The sequence below is a fragment of the Mastomys coucha genome, unplaced genomic scaffold (assembly GCF_008632895.1).
Source record: "Mastomys coucha isolate ucsf_1 unplaced genomic scaffold, UCSF_Mcou_1 pScaffold23, whole genome shotgun sequence".
NCBI lineage: Eukaryota > Metazoa > Chordata > Mammalia > Rodentia > Muridae > Mastomys > Mastomys coucha.
In genome coordinates, this window is record NW_022196906.1 from 94,802,393 (window position 1) to 94,818,509 (window position 16,117).

At 39.5% G+C, this 16,117-nt stretch overlaps 1 protein-coding gene across 3 annotated transcripts in view; it reads right to left on the bottom strand.

Annotated features, from left to right (window-relative positions):
- Ppp2r3a (protein phosphatase 2 regulatory subunit B''alpha) overlaps positions 1 to 16,117 on the bottom strand; it is a 150,144-nt gene that overhangs the window by 55,559 nt on the left and 78,468 nt on the right. For all 3 annotated transcript variants that reach the window (XM_031345047.1, XM_031345049.1, XM_031345050.1), the window contains 2 exons: positions 10,874 to 10,976; positions 3,940 to 4,014 (listed from right to left, as the gene is read on the bottom strand). In XM_031345047.1, coding sequence (XP_031200907.1) covers positions 3,940 to 4,014; positions 10,874 to 10,976 — 178 coding nt within the window. The remainder of the gene's footprint in view (positions 1 to 3,939; positions 4,015 to 10,873; positions 10,977 to 16,117) is intronic.

Below are 16,117 nucleotides of genomic sequence, written 5' to 3' on the forward strand. Positions count from 1 at the left end.
CTTGAACTCAGAAATCTACCTGCCTCTGCCTCCCAAGTGCTGGGATTAAAGGTGTGCGCCACCACTGCTTGGCGAGAAATCTATTTTAAGGCACAATTCACATTATTTTCCTTTCCTTTTCTCCTCCTTCATTATTATGACTTGACTCTGGATCTCACTCAGTAGCCCAGGCTGGTCTGAAACTCAATTATAGAGCCAAATCTGGTCTTGAACCTGCTGGTGATTCTTCAGTGCTAGGATTGTAAGCATGAACCACCCACCATGCCTGGCTTCACTTTCAAAAAGTGAAAAACTCCTGTGTTCTTGATATTAGAATCTATCCTTTGTAACATTCTCCCTCACCCCAATAAAGGTTGAAAAAAATATATAACCAACAAAATTTTTAAAAAGTATTCAACTAAGTGTTCCCATAGCCTCCAGGAAAATGCAAATTAAAACTATTTTGTGATTTTATCATATCCCAGCTAAAAGAGTTATTATGAAGAAAACAGACAAAAAGAAAACAAGCCAGAAAGATGGCTCAGTGGTTAAGCATGTGCTGTTCTTATTGAGATCCCAGGTTTAGATAGATCCTAGCACACATGTCAGGTGGCTTACAACTGTAGGGAATCCAGTACCTCTACTGGCCACTGTCCGTGTACATGAGCCTATATTCTGGCAAATATGTAAACATACATGTATACCACATACATTGTAGTGGTGTGAGTAGGTTCACATACTTAAGTGTTTAGTCCCCAGTTCGTGAATCATGTAGGAAAGATTAGCAGCTGTGTGGCCTTGTTGAAGTCTTTCTCTGGAGGTGGGCTTTGACGTGTCAGAGGCCCACAAGAGACAGTCTCAGTCTCTCTGCCTCCATCTTGTGGATCATATGTAAGATCTCAGCTATTGCTGCTCTTGTGCCGGCCTGGGGCCATAGACTAACACTCTGAAACTGTAAGCGATCTCCAGTTAAAGCCTTCCTTCTACATGTTGCCTTCATCATGGTGCTTTACCACAGCAATAGAACAGGAATTAAGACGCACACAGTTTTGTTTTGTTTTGTTTTAAAGGAGATGACATAAAATGCTGATGAGAATGTAGGGAGAGAGTAGTCTTTATTACGGCTTGTAGGGTGGAAACGAGTATAGCAAGTATGGGATGGGTATAAAGGCTGCAAAAACTTAAAAATAGAACTTATATAGAAATTATATGACCCATCTGTACCACTCCTGGGCATTTACCTAAAGCTCTCTGTATTCTACTACAAAGATACACATAATCTATGTTTAATGATAGTCTTCCCACTAACAAGGAAATGAGACCAGCTTAGATGTTTATCAATAAATGAGTGGACAAGGAAAAAATACATATATACAAAGGAATTTTATTTAGCTGTAAGGAGAATGAAATTCACAAGAAAATAGATAGATCTGGAAGCTATAGTATTGAGTTAAGCCAAACTCAGAAAGACAAATACTGCACGTATTTTTCCTTTATGGATCCTAGTTTTTAAAGGTTCATTTATTTTTTTATTTTATGTGTATGAGTGTTTTGCCAGCCTGCATGTAAATGTACTATGAGCATGCAGTGCTACAGAGGTCAGAAAACGGGCACCAAGTCCCTCAGAAGTGGACTTACAGATGGTAGGGCTGCCATGTGGAGGCTAGTAAATGATCCCAGGTCCTCTGTAAGAACATCAAGTGCTCTTAGCTGCTCAGCCATTTCTCCAGCTCCAGGACCCTAGTTTTTAATGTTTGAATTTGTGAGGGAGGCTTGAGTATGGGTATGGGCTATGAAACGTGAGGCAGGACTACAGAGGGGAAGAGAGGCATTACAGTGGGCAGAAGGGCAACAGAGCACACTGACATGAAAACAGAGAGGGGTCAAATGGAAGAGCACAAAGTGGGGGTCATAGAGAGCAAGAGAGCCAGGGGGATAGGAAAATCAAAACAATTTTCTCTGAAAATTCTATAATGAAACATTACTTTGGATGCTAGTCATAAAATATTAGTGAACCAAACTGCACAGGTATGAGGGGTGATGGGGACTGACAGGGATTGGGAGTGTTATTCCAAGTGAGATGGGAAACTACGGGAAGGTTGGAGCACAGGAGTCATGTGATCTGACTTGTATTTTTTTTTTTAAGATTTACTTATTTATTTTATTTATGTGAGTACACTGTTGGTGTCTTCAGACACACCAGAAGAGGGCATCAGACCCCATTACAGATGGTTTTGAGCCACCATGTGGTTCCTGGGAATCAAACTCAGGACCTTTGAGAGAGTAGTCAGTGCTCTTAACCACTGAGCCATCTCTCCAGACCCTGATTTGTATTTTTAAAGGGTAACTGTTTTGGGAAGACTAGTCTGTATGGGCAGTGATGGTAGAAGCAGAAAGACCAATCAGAAGTCATCCAAGTGAGAAAGTATTCTGGGGATTGCGGGGAGACAAGTGCTAGTACAGAGTAGCTAGTGAGCAAAACTAACTTCTGAGATAGTTTGCTATGGCAGTGACACCACCTTCTGGCTTAGAAAAAAAGTTACATTTCATTTATTTTAAAATTTAACTCTCTTTCGCTCATGCACGTGTGTGTGTGTGTGTGTGTGTGTGTGTGTGTGTGTGTGTGTGTGTGTACATTCCATGGCATGAGTATGGAGGCCAGAGAATAACTTATGGGAGTTGGTTCTCTTTTTCCACCATGTTGTCCTGGGTATGAAACTTGGGTAACTAGGCTTGCTGTCTATGCTGCTAAGCCTCTTTTGTTTGCTTGTTTTGGAGACAGGGTCTCCCTATGCAGTTCTGTTTTTTTTCTGGAACTTGCTATGTAGACCTGGATGGCCTCCAAATGCACAGAAATTCACTAGTCTATGCCTCCTGAGTGCTTGGCTTAAAGGCTGCTGAGCTTTCTTACTGGCCAAAATCTTACCAAGTGTTTTAGCATCAAAAGAGAAACAATGGAAAAGCAAAGACAGACATTCCAATAGGGGGACATACTCAAATAACACAGTAGCCATTTGTTATATTGGAACTACACTCTCAGAATGACAGAATTCTCCCTAGAGGAGATTGCACTATTTACCTGAGTTATCTAAGTAAGCTGTTGGCAAAGGCTGTCTCACTTTAGTGAGTCAGTGAATATGAAGTGCACCTCTAGCTTGTGTTTTGAATACCTTAGCCCCAGATGATCCTGGGGTTATCTGGGCAGAGACTGCACTGCTGGCCTGTACTCTCTCACTCATGGTGACTTGGAGCTCCGCAGATCAGACTAGCTGACAGACAGGGAGTGTGAGCCTCTCACACACTGCAATTGTGAGCATGTTGTTTTAGATTCCCATATGGTTTGTTCTATTTACACATAAGCTACTTATTATCTCTAGACACAACTTTAGGGATCTAGAGACATCTTTTTTTTGGGGGGGATAAACTGTTGATAATTATTTTCAGTATTACTTAGAAATGCTGAAGCTGGCCAAATATGAAAATCTGTAACAGTAAAGACACTGTAGAGAGCTGGGTTAGAAGTTAAGAACTCTGGCTGCTTTTCCAGAGGACCCAGGTTTGATCCCCAGCATCCACATGGTGCCTCATCACAGTCTTGTAGCTCCAGTTTTTGGGAATCTGATGCCTTCTCTCGGCCTCCTCAGGCACTGCATGCACATGAACACAGACATACATGGAGGCAAAATACCCATACAAATAAAAGTAAACCTTGAAAGAGAGTAAATGTATGCCTTATAATACCAGGTAGAATATTAGTGCAGTGTTACACCACAGACCTCTGTTAAGTATTGACCCACATGTGAAGGGATATGAATACAAATAAAAAATTACCCATTTATTTTCACTTTTTACCTTATTTCCATTTAAAATAATAATTATAGACCAGATTACCTTTTGTACAACAATGTGAAGCCTGGATACTAGCTAACAATAAAGATGTGACTTGAGAACTCATCCTACCGTGGTGATGTAGCGGGAATGGAATTCTGGGGCGTCTTTCAGGAAGGTGAGGCCAGGGTGTGTATCCACCACATCCTTAAAGAGATTGAAATCAAAACTAAGTTAACAAACAAAGAATCAAAACCAAACCAAAAAAAACCTCCTCCTCCAAAAAATTCCTTCTTGTGGAATAGGTTGACAGTTGAGCAAATCTTCTATTTTGGAATACTGCAGAATACACTGAAAATTTAATTAATTCCTTATTATAAGCATGTTTATAGTACATGATTTTTTTACATGTACACAATATGCTTAAATATAGAAATTTAAATTATCTGTATTTAGTGATTCATGAGTCAAATGTTTTAGAGGTATGCATGTTCTGCAATCCTAACACAATAAAGGCTGTCTAAGAAAGCCAGCCCACAAATCTCAGTAGGCCTTACTAAGAGTTATGACAGAGACAAGCCAACAAAAATGATTTTCTTTCTTAATCTAGAGGCATGAAATTTTTTTTGGGTGGGGGGAAGCCAAAGAGCCATGCTAATGCCCAGTAGTAGCCAGGTATGCTAGCATACTTGTCTTTCTGCAAGGGAGAGAAGAGACAAGACACAAAGAGTCCACATATGAGGCCTGTCTGATCTAAAGAAAAAAAATTATGTGGACAAATTTGTTTTTAAGATTTTGTTTGGGGCTGGTGAGATGGCTCAGTGGGGAAGAGCACCGACTGCTCTTCAGAAGGTCATGAGTTCAAATCCCAGCAACCACATGGTGGCTCACAACCACCCATAATGAGATCTGACGCCCTCTTCTGGTGTGTCTGAAGACAGCTACAGTGTACTTACATATAATAAATAAATAAATCTTAAAAAAAAAGATTTTATCTTAAAATCTATTATCTTGTTCTTGTGGGGATTATTAGATATGACATTGAAAACTTTTTTTATTGTCTAATTGGAGGTTTTTTTTTTTTTTCCGAGACAGGGTTTCTCTGTATAGCCCTGGCTGTCCTGGAACTCACTCTGTAGACCAGGCTGGCTTCAAACTCAGACATCCACCTTCCTCTGCCTCCCAAGTACTGGAATTAAAGGTATGAGCCACACTGCCCAGCTTTTTTGTGTAGCCCAGGATGGCCTTGAACTCGTGATCCTCCTGCCTCCACAAATCCTATCTTCGTGCGCCACCACAACCGGCCTACTTGGAGTTTTAAAGCACTTTGACCCTAGAGACTGTTAGAAATAGTTAAAGACTGTTAGAAATAGCTGCTAGAGGCATCTGCAATGCCCAAACAGACCTATCTATTACTTTCTATCAAAACAGCTTAAAACTGAGTTTTACTGCTTATAATTTTGTAAATTTGGAGATAATTTTAGATTTTCAGATGAATTGTAAAAAATATTGCAGAGAAACTTTCTTTGCTTTTCTTCCACCTTCCAAAGATAGAACTCACAAACCACAGAACAATGACTAAAACTAGGAGATCAACACCTGCACAGTACTGAAGAGCAGACCTGATTCAGATCTCATCCCTTTGCCCTTCCATCTCTCTAGTCTACCGCATCTAGTCTCTCTGTCTCTGCCCTGTGATGCTCCTTTCCTGTTTCATGACTGGTGCTTTTAATGAATTCTGGTAAGTTACATCTCTCAGTTTCACTTTGTCTTAAGTGTTCCTCAAGTAGATTAAGTTCACATACTTTCATCAGGAATAACCACAAAAGTGATGCTGTGTCCCTCTGAAGTGTACTACATAGGCAATGTATGATTAGTTTTGTGACTCAAATTGACCCAGTTTTAGCCATGTGAAACTCTCTCATTTAGGATCCTTTGTACTTTAAGTTCATCTTGTATTTTCCTTTTCCCATATTTTATATCAACCTTCTAAGAATCTGTAGTTCATTTTAGTGGAGAAGAACTTTAGAAATTGAATCTGGGTGCTATGTGTGCCCATTATTAGTGAGCACTACTGCTTTCAGACTCTGTAGCGGGCATAACTAGGATATACATGTATGTGCCTTTGTGAAACTACATGGATATATATCAAATACTATGTATTGATAACTCTGATTCCAATCCAGTACCACAAGGTTTACTCACGACTTCCTTCTTTTCTTTGTAACTATAGAGTGAGAAGCCTGGATCTCATCTATAATGTAGTTACTCGTTCACTCCTACTATACAAAAGGAACTACTAGTGCCATGAAGAAATAAATACACTAATAGAATATTAGTTATATAATATATAATATATAATATATATAATATATAATAGAATATGCAGTTGCTTTGGTCTTATTTTTATCATCTTTTTGGTCTGAGAACTTTATACATGTCTACAATGTATTTGATGAAATGTATCCCCCATTCCCTTCCTTCCATTTCTTCCTTTACTACCTGCCATTTTCCATCTCCCAACTTCATGTCTTCTTTTTAAAAATCCATCAGGTTCACTTAGTGCTTCATGTGTGTGCATGCGTGTTGGACCATTTACTGGAGCATAGGAAGCTCTCAAGGACCCCGCCCCTGAAGAAAGCCTCCCTCCCTCCTTTAGTAGCTGTCATGACATAGCCTTCACAGCTGACAAACATTGGTTTGTATAGATGTCTGTTACCTCTGGATCTTACAACTTTTTGTCTCTCCTCTGTAATGATCCTTGTCCTACTTAGAGTTGAGCATTCCATATCTTTTATCCTCTACACTTTTATCCTGACTAATTGTGGGTCTTTGTATTAATCACCATCTACTGCAGAAAGAATCAGAACCAAGGCCCTTAGCAAGAGCAGCAGGTGCTCTTGGACACTGAGCCATCTCTCCAGTCCTGCATATTCTGGGATAAATGTGACTGGATCATGGCATATTCTATACGGCAGCATTTTATTACATTTTATCACCAATCATGAAAATGAATTTATTTGCAGTTTTCTTTGTAATGTGTTTGCCTGATTTAGATATGAGTGATGTTTGCTTTTGAGATGATCTATAAGGTATCCATTTTAATACTCTGGAATGATTTATAGAACATAGACTACCTGGTCTTTGAAAAATTAGAAAATTTCTCTTGTGAAACTACCTGTTGTTGGTTCTTTTAGAGAAGTAGTTTATTACCATCTTTACAACATCTGTAGCAATCAATCTGTTAAATTTCCCAAATCAAATGAGGACAATGTGCATCACATATATCTTTCTAGTAAATTGTCCATTTTACCTAGGTTTTAAAAATTTATTCCCAGCCGGGCGCTGGTGGCACACGCCTTTAATCCCAGCACTTGGGAGGCAGAGGCAGGTGGATTTCTGAGTTTGAGGCCAGCCTGGTCTACAGAGTGAGTTCCAGGACAGCCAGGACAACACAGAGAAACCCTGTCTCGAAAAACAAAAAACAAACAAAAAACAAAAAAAACAAAACAACAACAACAAAAATTTATTCCCATAGGGTTTGTATAGTACCCTTCTGTTTTTTAACTAAAAGAATCAATTTAATTTTCATAATACAAACGAAAACACATTTTTTTGGTTCCATTTATTCTTTCCCAAATTATTTTGATATGAAGATGGAAGTGAATCTTTCTTGTTATACTGTTATAAAACAGAGTCACAGCACCATAATCTCTGGGAGAAGTAGAATACGTAAAATTGACATAAAGAAGCCTTTCCTCTATCTTTATTTGTTCGGATAAGTGGGTATATCCAAGGGGCAGCAGCTCTAATGATTGGAGACCAAGTGTCACCGGCATGTTGTCTCCCATCGGCAGTCTCTTTCCAGGCCCTACTCACAGGCATTATGTGAGGACTTCTCATGTGGAATGTTGGCATCACACCAAGGTAAAGACAAAACCGGGAGACTAGAGGGAGGCAGGACCATGTCCTACAGAAAGAGGGGAAGATGGAGTTGCAGGCATCTTTCTTTGTTGGACCGCAGCCATTGGTGTTATCAGCTGGCTCTGAGTTAGGGCTGACGCTCGTTAGTGTTCTACCTAGTGCACTGTGTCTTTCTCATGGATGAAGTCATGGGTGAGGTGTGTATTCCAGTAATTAGAACAAAACTTAGGCATGTTGCTGTGCAGGCTATCAGCTACTCTGTTTCAAGCCCACTACCAAAATGCCATAGAAATGACTGTAAAGGAGTCTCTTGTGACTTTACCTTTGGTTCTGTTTGAATGTAGGCAATTCCATGCTTGAGATTCTTAGTACTTTCCTTCCCAAGTTGCTTTGGGTTAGTGTTTTGTCATAGCAACAGAGAGGCAAATTAGGACAGAAGGTTAAGGCCTCATGGTCTCCCTCCCTGAACCATGGCTGGTGATAGGCCCAGTTTTGTGTATGCCCAGTGCAAATAACTGCAAGTGCTATAAGAACATGTCTGCAATGGCTGTGCCATGAAATGATAACATTTCACAGTCTTTCTCCCAATCTTCCAGCTCTTACATTCTTTCTGCTCCCTTTTCTGTGATATTTTCTGAGCCTCAGATGGGTGGTGTAAGTGTCATGTTTAGAGCTGAGCATTCAACTGTATTCTCAGTACCCAGGGCAGTCATAATATTCATTCTTTCATGTGTGGTAAAAACATTTAAAACTGAGTCTTAGGATTTTTTCAGAATATACATTATAGCCAGGCATGGTGGCACATACCTTTAATTTAAGCACTTGGGAGGCAGAGGCAGGAGGATCTCTGAGTTCAAGGCCAGCCTGGTCTATGTGGTGGTTTGGATATGCTTGGCCCAGGGATTGGCACTATTAGGAGATATAGCCTTGTTGGAGTAGGTGTGGCCTTGTTGGAAGAAGTGTGTAACTATGGGAGGAGACTTTGAGACCCTTCTCCTAGTTGCCTGGAAGTCAGTCTTCTCCTAGCAGCCTTCAGATAAAGATGTGGAACTCTCAGCTCCTCCTGCACCATGCCTGCCTGGATGCTGCCATGCTCCTGCCTTGATGATAATAGACTGAACCTCTGAACCTGTAAGCTAGCTCCAAGTAAATATCATCCTTACAAGAGTTGCCTTGATAATAGTGTCTGTTCACAGCAGTAAAACCCTAACAGTCTATACAGTGAGTTTCAGAACAGCCAGGACTACACAGCAAGATCTTGTCTCAAAATAAAACAAAATAAAACAAACAAAAATATACATTGTTATTGATAATAGTCAGTGTATTTCAAAATAATATCTTGGACATACTCCTATCTAAATTTGCATCCTTATTGAACATCTTTCCCAGCCATATAAATGACAAAGATAGCAGGACCTGTGGAGCTTGCTGGCTAGAAGCTGAGCTCAGGTTTACTGAGAGATCCTGTCTCAAAGGAATAAGGTGGGTAATGTTTAGAGCAGGACATCTTCCTCAAGCTTCTATGAGTACAGAGTACACACACAAACATACATGCAGACATGCAGATACACAGACACGCACACAAACACACACTTAAAGGATAGATTTGGGGGCAGATTTTTTTTTTTTTTAAACAGAAAAATCCAAGAACCTCTGGATTTGAAAGATCTTCTGGCCATGGATCACTCTTACTTCAGTAATGACCCCCAATTTCAGATCTGGGGCACAGCTCCATGTTGAGGGAACCTTAGAAAAATTAACATTTTCTTCCAGACTGGCAAGTAAGGGCTAATATTAAAAACTCAAATAAGGGGGCTGGAGAGATGGCTCAGTGATTAAGAGCACTGACTGCTTTTCCAAAGGTCCTGAGTTCAAATCCCAGCAACCACATGGTGGCTCACAACCATCCATAATGAGGTCTGACGCCCTCTTCTGGAGTGTCTGAAGACAGCTACAGTGTACTCACATATAATAAATAAATAAAAAAAAATAAAAATAAAACTCAAATAAGTGAAAGAAAATAAAAACTTCTTTAAAAAAACTTTGGATTTATTTATTTTATTCATATAAGTGTTTTGCCTGCATGTTTATCTGTGCACCACATGCCTGGTGACCCCAGAGGCCACGGAGGATGCTGGAGCTGCCATACGGGGGTGCTGGTAATAGAATCTGAGTTCTCTGCAAGAGCAACATTGCTTTTAACTATTGGGCCAATGCTCCATGTCAAAACACACAGTTCTGAGATTTATTCATAAAGATTTGAGATATATCCTTTCTACATGTAGAAAACATATTTTTTTGGGGGGGGGTGCTTCGAGACAGGGTTTCTCTGTGTAGCCCTGGCTGTCCTGGAACTCATTGTGTAGACCACATTGGCCTCAAACTCAGAAATTCGCCTGCCTCTGCCTCCCAAGTGCTGGGATTAAAGGCGTGCGCCACCACTGCCTGGCAGTTTTTCTCATCTTATAAACAAACAACAAAACACGGCCTCTCCTCCCACCTCAGGTTATTTTTTGTTGGTCAACTGTTCCTGACCAATGAGGCTTGCCCTGGAGAATTATTGATACACCCAGTGTCACTCTATTGAGAAAACTGATTTTATCTCTTCCAAATGCTATCAGTTCCTGCTAGGTTCTTAACTATGGTTGATATTAACATTTCTCAAACTGTCTTTTAAAATTCTAAAGTTTCATAAGATTCAGAGATTACTGTGAATGACTAAGGAGGAGGCTGGCTGTAGTGGGAACAGCCATGTTTTGTCTATTTTACACTGAGTTCTGTTTAGATTCCACTTAACAAGATTTTTTTACTACTAAACCAATTTGAAAACCATTCTTAGCAATCTGGCCTCTAGATGATGTAGCTTTAAAATGAAAAATTATTTTATGCTTTACAATTATAGTTGTATTTTAAAACGAAAAAAAAATTACCATAAGGTATATGGTTGCATATACCTTAATCCTAGCATTTGGGATTAAGAGTTCGATGTTAGCACTGGCTATACAGTAAGATGCTGTTATTAACAAACAAAAAATTCCAGAAACAACCAGCCAAAGAAACAACAAAAAACTCCCTTTCAAACGCCAAAAATAAATTCAATTTTTAAAAGGTACCAAAAAAAAAAAAAACCAACCCAAATCACCTGAAGTAAAGGGATAAAATCCTCTTGTTCCAGATAACTGCAGCTGGGCTTTGCCAGAAGCCAGAGGAACTTGGCGGCATCGTCATGATGGTTACTTAGCAACCTATAAAAGAAACACTGGTTAAGAAGATCTGGTCGGAACATACAGTGACTACACATTTACAGGCTGGTAATTTTAGATTAAGAATCAAATGCTCTCTGTCTTTCCATTTTCAGTGCTGGGAATTAAAAGGTAAACTTTGAGTGAGTCCCCTACTCCTGCTGCCTGACCATGGCTTCTTCGCTTCTGGTTTTTGTCAAAGGAATATCAATTACAGGATGGTGAAGTTTTCTTCTGGAATGTTTTTGAGACTGAGACCACAGGTAAAATGAACTGATACAGGTAAAATATGTGTTTTTAGGGCAGAAGGTCCCTAGAAGCCTGACAGGGGCCTTTATATGTAGACTTTTAAAGAACAGGCTTCAGAGAAGCAGTCCTCTGTTATGTGTTCTAAGTTTCTAGAATTCTTCACCTCCAACTATAGTTCCATACACCCTGACAGAAAAGTCAAAACACTGAAAAAGCAAAACCTAAAAGCTTTTCAAACTATTCTTTTTCCTGGACTTTTTTTTCCCTTTTTTTTTTTTTTTTTTTTTTTTTTGTAAAAATGGTGGTGCCAAGCTAGGCAGTGCTGGTGCATGACTTTGATGCCAACACTTGGGAGGCAGAGCTAGGACAATCTTGGTGAATTTTGAGGCCAGCCTGGACTACAGAGCTAGTTCCAGGACAGCTAGTTCCAGGACAGAAACTTTGTCTTGAAAAACAAAAACCAAAACAATAACAATAGGAATAAAGGTGTTTCTAGTCTTTGTTTTCTGGGTTTGAAACTTTGGAGTCATTTAATTTTTTTTCTATTTCTTATTGCCTATATCTAATTATTAACTCCAGATTTTGTGATTTTCCTTCATTAATCATTTATTGAATACTAACTGAATGTCAGGTATTTTATCTGGCCTTAAGGGGCTTGGATAAAAGAGAACAAGATAGTCTTATTCCCTATAAGAAATGTACAGTCCAGTGTTTGGTTTTCAGTAGAATTATATGACTACGAAACCACCACAGTATTGAGTGATGAGTATAGGTACCATGAAAGCACAGAGGAAACCTGTGAGAGTCCTTGCAGAGAGAAGTAGGAAGTAGTGTTGTGGTGAGGAGGGCAGCACACAGATGCCTGGTGTGAGAGGTATGCAGCATCTGGGCAACACAAAGAGCAGAGGTCGTAAGAGGAGGGGCACGTGGGAACAAAATCTAAGACAACCTCTTTCGTCTCAGGCTAAGACTCTGCTCTACAGGAGAATTTTAATTCAGACAGTGACATGGTCAGATGTGGCTTTCAAAAACACTAAGCCTGAGGTTACAGGAGTCTGAGCATGACACTGGCAGTGTGAGACAGAAAGGGCAACACTGGGTAGAGGGGAAGAATGTGGCACTTTTAGGTGCATGGAGTGAGAAAGGTGCAGTTCATCATAATTACCAAGACTCTAGCCAAGACTACTAGGTGCTTAGACTATAGACAACTGCTTCTTGCTGTTTCTACTGTACTCTTAAGTTCTGGGCCTAATTAACTCACGGTGAGACTGCTAGAGAGAGTCCTCACAGACTTCACTGCTCATCCAACCTTTCAGCCCAGACAATTCTACAACAATCTTTGATCATTCAAGTCTCTTACTCAAAAATTACAGTATGCTACCACATAAACGCCTACACTGTTATATGCTAGAGGGTGCCTACCCACCCATCTTATTACTTTGCTAAATGAAATTTCCACTGCGGGCAGCTGGCCTGGGTCATATGAAGTTTGGTCTTTCTGTTGTCCTCATGCTGTTATGTTCTTCTTTAAGGCCTAGTCCTTTCTGATCTCTGTACTCATGATGTCAATTATATGTGCCACAGTACTGTTGGCTTTACGGTTTTTCTTTGACAAGTAAAGGGCAGGTAGTTACAGTTTTTTAAACATATATACAAAGAACATGGCTCACTGACTTATAGAGAGAAAACTCTCAAAATGCTAATGATCTAACAAACACCACAGTGACTTTGTTTGAGCTATAGTCATTTATTTTTATTCTTACTGTCCTTACCATTAGTTAAATAAACATACATAGTATAAAGGAAGACTAGTACAGTGGGTGCTAATGAAAACCACCTCATAGGACTGAAAAGTTGATGGAATAATAGAAAAAGTGATGAGGTTTTTAAAGAGAAGCATTTTTATACATTTTAAGAAAAGGATTGCAGTGTGAAATAGATGAGAAGTAATCTAAAATGACAAAGTCAAGTTAGGCTTTTTTTTTTTTTTAAATCAAAAGCATGAAATAGAAAAAGGTGATTTATAATTTTTTGTTAATATTCTAGGCTGATGAACTCCACAAGGCAAGAAATTTTAAAAATAAAACTTTAAAAAAAGCCATGAAAGCTGAAGAATGAAGGCGGGCATAGCTAACACTGAACATAAACTTTTAAAGGCAAGTGCTGTTTTATTAGTGACAAATGCCACATTGCTATGAACCAAGAGGGAAAGTAGAGCAGAGCTGAAGCTTTGCTTTGGTTCAAGAGGAGTTCTGCACCAATGCTGGTGCTTTAGCAACGTGAGAAAAGGAGGTGGGCCATGACTCCTCTAAAAGATGTCCTGGCCCTAAGGGCAAGTATAGATACGCAATGGGTAGTAACGGAGACAAGAGAGAACAAGAAGGAGGGGAGAATTTAAGGTGCTCATTCTAAAACCAACCCAAAGGCGTTCTAACAGCAGGGAAATGATTTCCTTATGCTTATGATTTCTCTATTTAACTTTAGTTATAAAAATTCTATACAGCTCTCATTAACAGAGCAAGCCAGGATGCATATATCTATGTCAAAATATTATAATCCTATATTATCACCTTTCAGTTATTCTTTGTGCTTGAATACTTTTTGGACTTAAAATATAGTATCTCATACTGCAGCTCACACTATGCAGGAACTCATAGCAACCTTCTTGGTTTTTTTTTTGTTTGTTTGTTTTTGGTTTTTTGAGAAAGGGTTTCTCTGTGTAGCCCTGGCTGTTCCAGAACTCACCGTGTAGACCAGGCTGGCCTTGAACTCAGAAACCGCCTGTCTCTGCCTCCCAAATGCTAGGATTAAAGGCGTGCGCCACCACCACCCGGCTAGCAATCTTCTTACATCAGCTTTCAAAGTGCTGAGATTACAGCAATGAGCCCTTATGCCTGGCTTAAACATTTTATATAAAATACTCAAACTGCTTTCTATGAAGGGTGAAATTCACAAAAACCCCTCAAAAACTCAAATCCCTTTCCTAGGGATGGTAACTCAAACCATTAGTCACTGACTTAGTGTTCTTAAATATTCATCCTTGAGCCTTCCTTACAGAATCTCACTTTTCAATAGCATTTTAAGAGGAGCTCCCACTAGAGGGCACCCACACCATTTTAGTAATGGACAGTGTCTTTTTCCACAGAGGGATGGGAACAGCGGCTTGTGCTGTGTGACTCGGTGAGCAGTTTTCTGCAGACTTGCCCACCATGACCCTCTGTTCCTTTACTCTTCTGCAGAAGTTGTCTTCCCTCAGAGATGGCAGCTCATCTCACTGGATGGGCATGACTGTGGTGGCCGTCACTGCTGTGCTGCTCTGTCTGCCCTTTCAACTAAAAGCTGGCTGTGGCTCTCCCAGTAAACATGGAAATCAAACTGGACACAAGTTGTGCTTTGCTGTAGTCAGTCTCCGTTACTCATGCTGTCCCAGGATATTAAAAATATCATATCAACAGATATATTTCCTCTGTTTAGATATGATATCTGTTCTGCTAGACTATTTCCTATTTATTTTTAACCTCCAGTTTGTTTACAGCTTTCTCTTAATCAACACTCACATCTTGCTTTTTTCCTAGACTGCTAGGTAGTTTTTGGCCAACAATACTGAGCTCATTGACTGAAGAAGCCTCTGACAAGGAGCATATCTGTTATTTACTCCTTTAAACTCTAGGTCACGTTCCAGATGAGGACTTTTCAGGGCTGTGCATCTACCTGGGTAGACAGTTGGAAGGAAGGCAGACAGGCAGATAGTTGAAGAAGCCCGATTACCTATAAATTTTAAATTCTTAAATCTTACTACTGGTTTTATCCACCAATTAAACCCCAAATTCTCAGTTTGAATTCTGATTTTGCTACTGGGAAAGGACAGACCAAGCTACAGACCAAGTCTGTAGACCAGACTACGATGTTTGTTTGTTTTTATGACAGGTCTGACTATTACCCTGGCTGGCCTGGGACATGCTATGTAGATTGTGATGGAAGCTTCCTACTATTCAGGCCTTAAGATCTTCTCCTCTTCCATGTGCTAGATTTCAAGAATACCAAGGAAAGGGACATGGGAGAAGATGGGAAGAAGGGTAGAAATGATATAAATATAGCACTCATGTATAAAATTCTCAAAGTAATTTTATTAAATAAGAAAAAAATCACCCTAAGGACAAATGCTTTTTTCCTGTTAGTGTACGCTGCTCATTAGTATTTTTTTTCATTTTTTCTTTCTTTGTGCTAATTTCTTAATTCTTTAGCTCCAAGAATTCTCTTACTTTTACTACTACTTATATACATATTTAAAAAGGAATCTTCCTTATATTTTATCAGACTGTTTTTCTCTGCTACAGGAGAGATGGACTAGTGACTGTGTAGTGTCATCCAGAAGGTGTAGATTCTCCTAGGGCTCTCAAATTCCTTAGTATCTGAACAACTCAGAACCAATCCAGGAATACAATGGCTAAACCACACTGGGACAATATGAAGTAACTGTAACCTCTGGCTTGGGTGTAGTTCTGTAGAGAAGTATACTAACTGATAGTGTCTTGCACACCCTTACCACTTCAGTCTTAATAAAATAAAGAATGTGATTTACTGTTGGAATTTTGTTTTGTTTTTGTTTTTTGAGACAGGGTTTCTCTGTATAGCCCTGGCTGTCCTGGAGCTCACTCTGTAGACTACTGTTGGAATTTTAAGACTAGGAATGCATTTACTAATCATTTGCTTTCTTTTCTTTCTTTTTTTAAAAAAGATTTATTTATTTATTATATGTAAGTACACTGTGGCTGTCTTCAGACACTCCAGAAGAGGGTGTCTGATCTCATTAAGGATAGTTGTGATCCACCATGTGATTGCTGGGATTTGAACTCAGGACCTTTGGAAGAGCAGTCAGTGCTCTTAACCACTGA